Source organism: Adiantum capillus-veneris, chromosome 15 (genome assembly GCF_014529385.1).
Source record: "Adiantum capillus-veneris isolate H3 chromosome 15, ASM1452938v2, whole genome shotgun sequence".
NCBI classification, from domain to species: domain Eukaryota; kingdom Viridiplantae; phylum Streptophyta; class Polypodiopsida; order Polypodiales; family Pteridaceae; genus Adiantum; species Adiantum capillus-veneris.
Genome location: NC_140945.1, coordinates 89205664 through 89207428, shown reverse-complemented (window position 1 = coordinate 89207428; position 1765 = coordinate 89205664). Strand labels below are relative to the sequence as shown.

Here is a 1765-nt window from a genome sequence, read left to right as displayed (position 1 = left end):
GCAGTCACATGGCTTTTCATCTGAAATCATCTCAATTTTGACTACCCCTGCAGCCCTGCGAGGCATAACAAGCAGCTCCACTACAATGAAGCTAGCCATGCCCATGAATGCTTCTACAATCAAGGACTCATCACTTGAATCTTTGTTGGTCCTAGCCAGTATGACCACCCCACCACCAATAAAGGCCGACATTGCACCAAAAAATCCATAAAGGTTTTTCTATCTTAGAAAGCTTGTGAAAATCACCCACGGTATTAGAGCAACCAAGCGTAGAAAAGGTAAGTCTTTGGACGCTAAAACAATAAGAAAACCATAAATAGATCCTGCCACAGTGCCTTGTGTGTGAAGAGCAGCAGTTTTGAACGAGCTTTGCTCAACCCTATATTGTCCATTACATGTATGCATGCTCCTATTTTCAAGGGGGGACCCATTGGCCATCTATGGCTGCATCAGTAGCATACTCCGTTGTTCTATGTGGCATGACCTACGTGAACCCACATCTGGTGTCAAAAAACTAGCAAGCAGCTCCAATTTACCTGGGATAACGCTGCTTTGGCTGATCATGCTTATTGTCCCTTTTGCTTCCACTTCCTCATACATCGTGGTCTCTTTGTATTGCATTGTCATTGTACCTGCAATCCAATCATGGGGCCCTTTCCCCAAGTCCCATTGGGCACCATATTTGTCATACATTGGGCTACTCGTACCTGTACTATAACTACCATCGGTGGATGGGTTCGGCATCAAGCACGTCCCCCACCTCAGCGACATACGATTGGTTATACGTGTATCAACTGGCCCTTCTTGGCCCGCATCCCTTACATTCAGGTCACGTCCTAGCATCACGATATCCATGCAACGCTCCAGGTTCACCGTCTCATCCTGACTTGACGGGCTGCCCAACCTCAACTCCTCGCATGCCCAAGGCATAACACCAATGATCTCCATAGCCCTGTTCTCGGGCACAGAGGAGGCAGCCGGATGTAGTTCACCTTGCAACGCATATTTCGCCCTTTCCCCATCACGTGGGAAGTAGGAGGCAGCAAGGTCTACTTGGTGTTTCTCTTCTGCCTCTTCATGCATTTCATTGCTGCCCATTTCGTATGGCCCGCTGGCCACCAAATTCCCAAAGCCCGGTTTACCAGGAATACCGCAAAATTTCACATCCACCCTATTGGCGTCCTTGGAGGCCTCATCCAGCCTTACATCTTGCCAATTTCCATTTTTTGGCACAAGCATCAGTCCATTGAGTCCTGCCAGCACTTGCTTCACCCCGTCGTGCGGGGAATAGACGTCAACCCAATCCGCTTGGTATTCCTCTTCGCTTTCTTCACTGGTACAATACTCACCATTTGGTACGGCTCATAGACATATCAATAATGCATTGGAAAAAACAACATCATTCTCCAACAGTGCCCCGACTAGCATCTCATCTTGAATTCACTCACCGATGTCAAGGTCTTGTATAAGGACTTCCTTTTGAGCCCGCTTAAAACATCCAAGAGCTTTCTTGCCATAGCTATGTTAGGAATATCCTTCCAGGAACGTGTTCCAAGAGATGACATTTTGGACAGAAAGTTAATCAACAACTTCTTGTGCTTTGAACAGGGGAACCACATTTGGCATTTGCATCCGGTTCATTGAGCTTCCTTGCCACACCATACTCTGTAGCATAAGGAAACATGCCTTCAATGTGAAAGAATAGGTGATTTCATCTGCCACCTCGTTTGGCATCCATATCGACCAAGGCATTGCCAAGCACAAC

General features: G+C 47.1%; 1 protein-coding gene across 1 annotated transcript; it reads right to left on the bottom strand.

Moving 5' to 3' along the window:
• Positions 1–438: 438 nt before the first annotated feature.
• Positions 439–1098, bottom strand: LOC147441038 (uncharacterized). The gene has a single exon (XM_086483383.1). It carries the CDS (start codon positions 1096–1098, stop codon positions 439–441), a length of 660 nt encoding a protein of 219 aa, XP_086339509.1.
• Between the last annotated feature and the right edge of the window lie 667 nt (positions 1099–1765).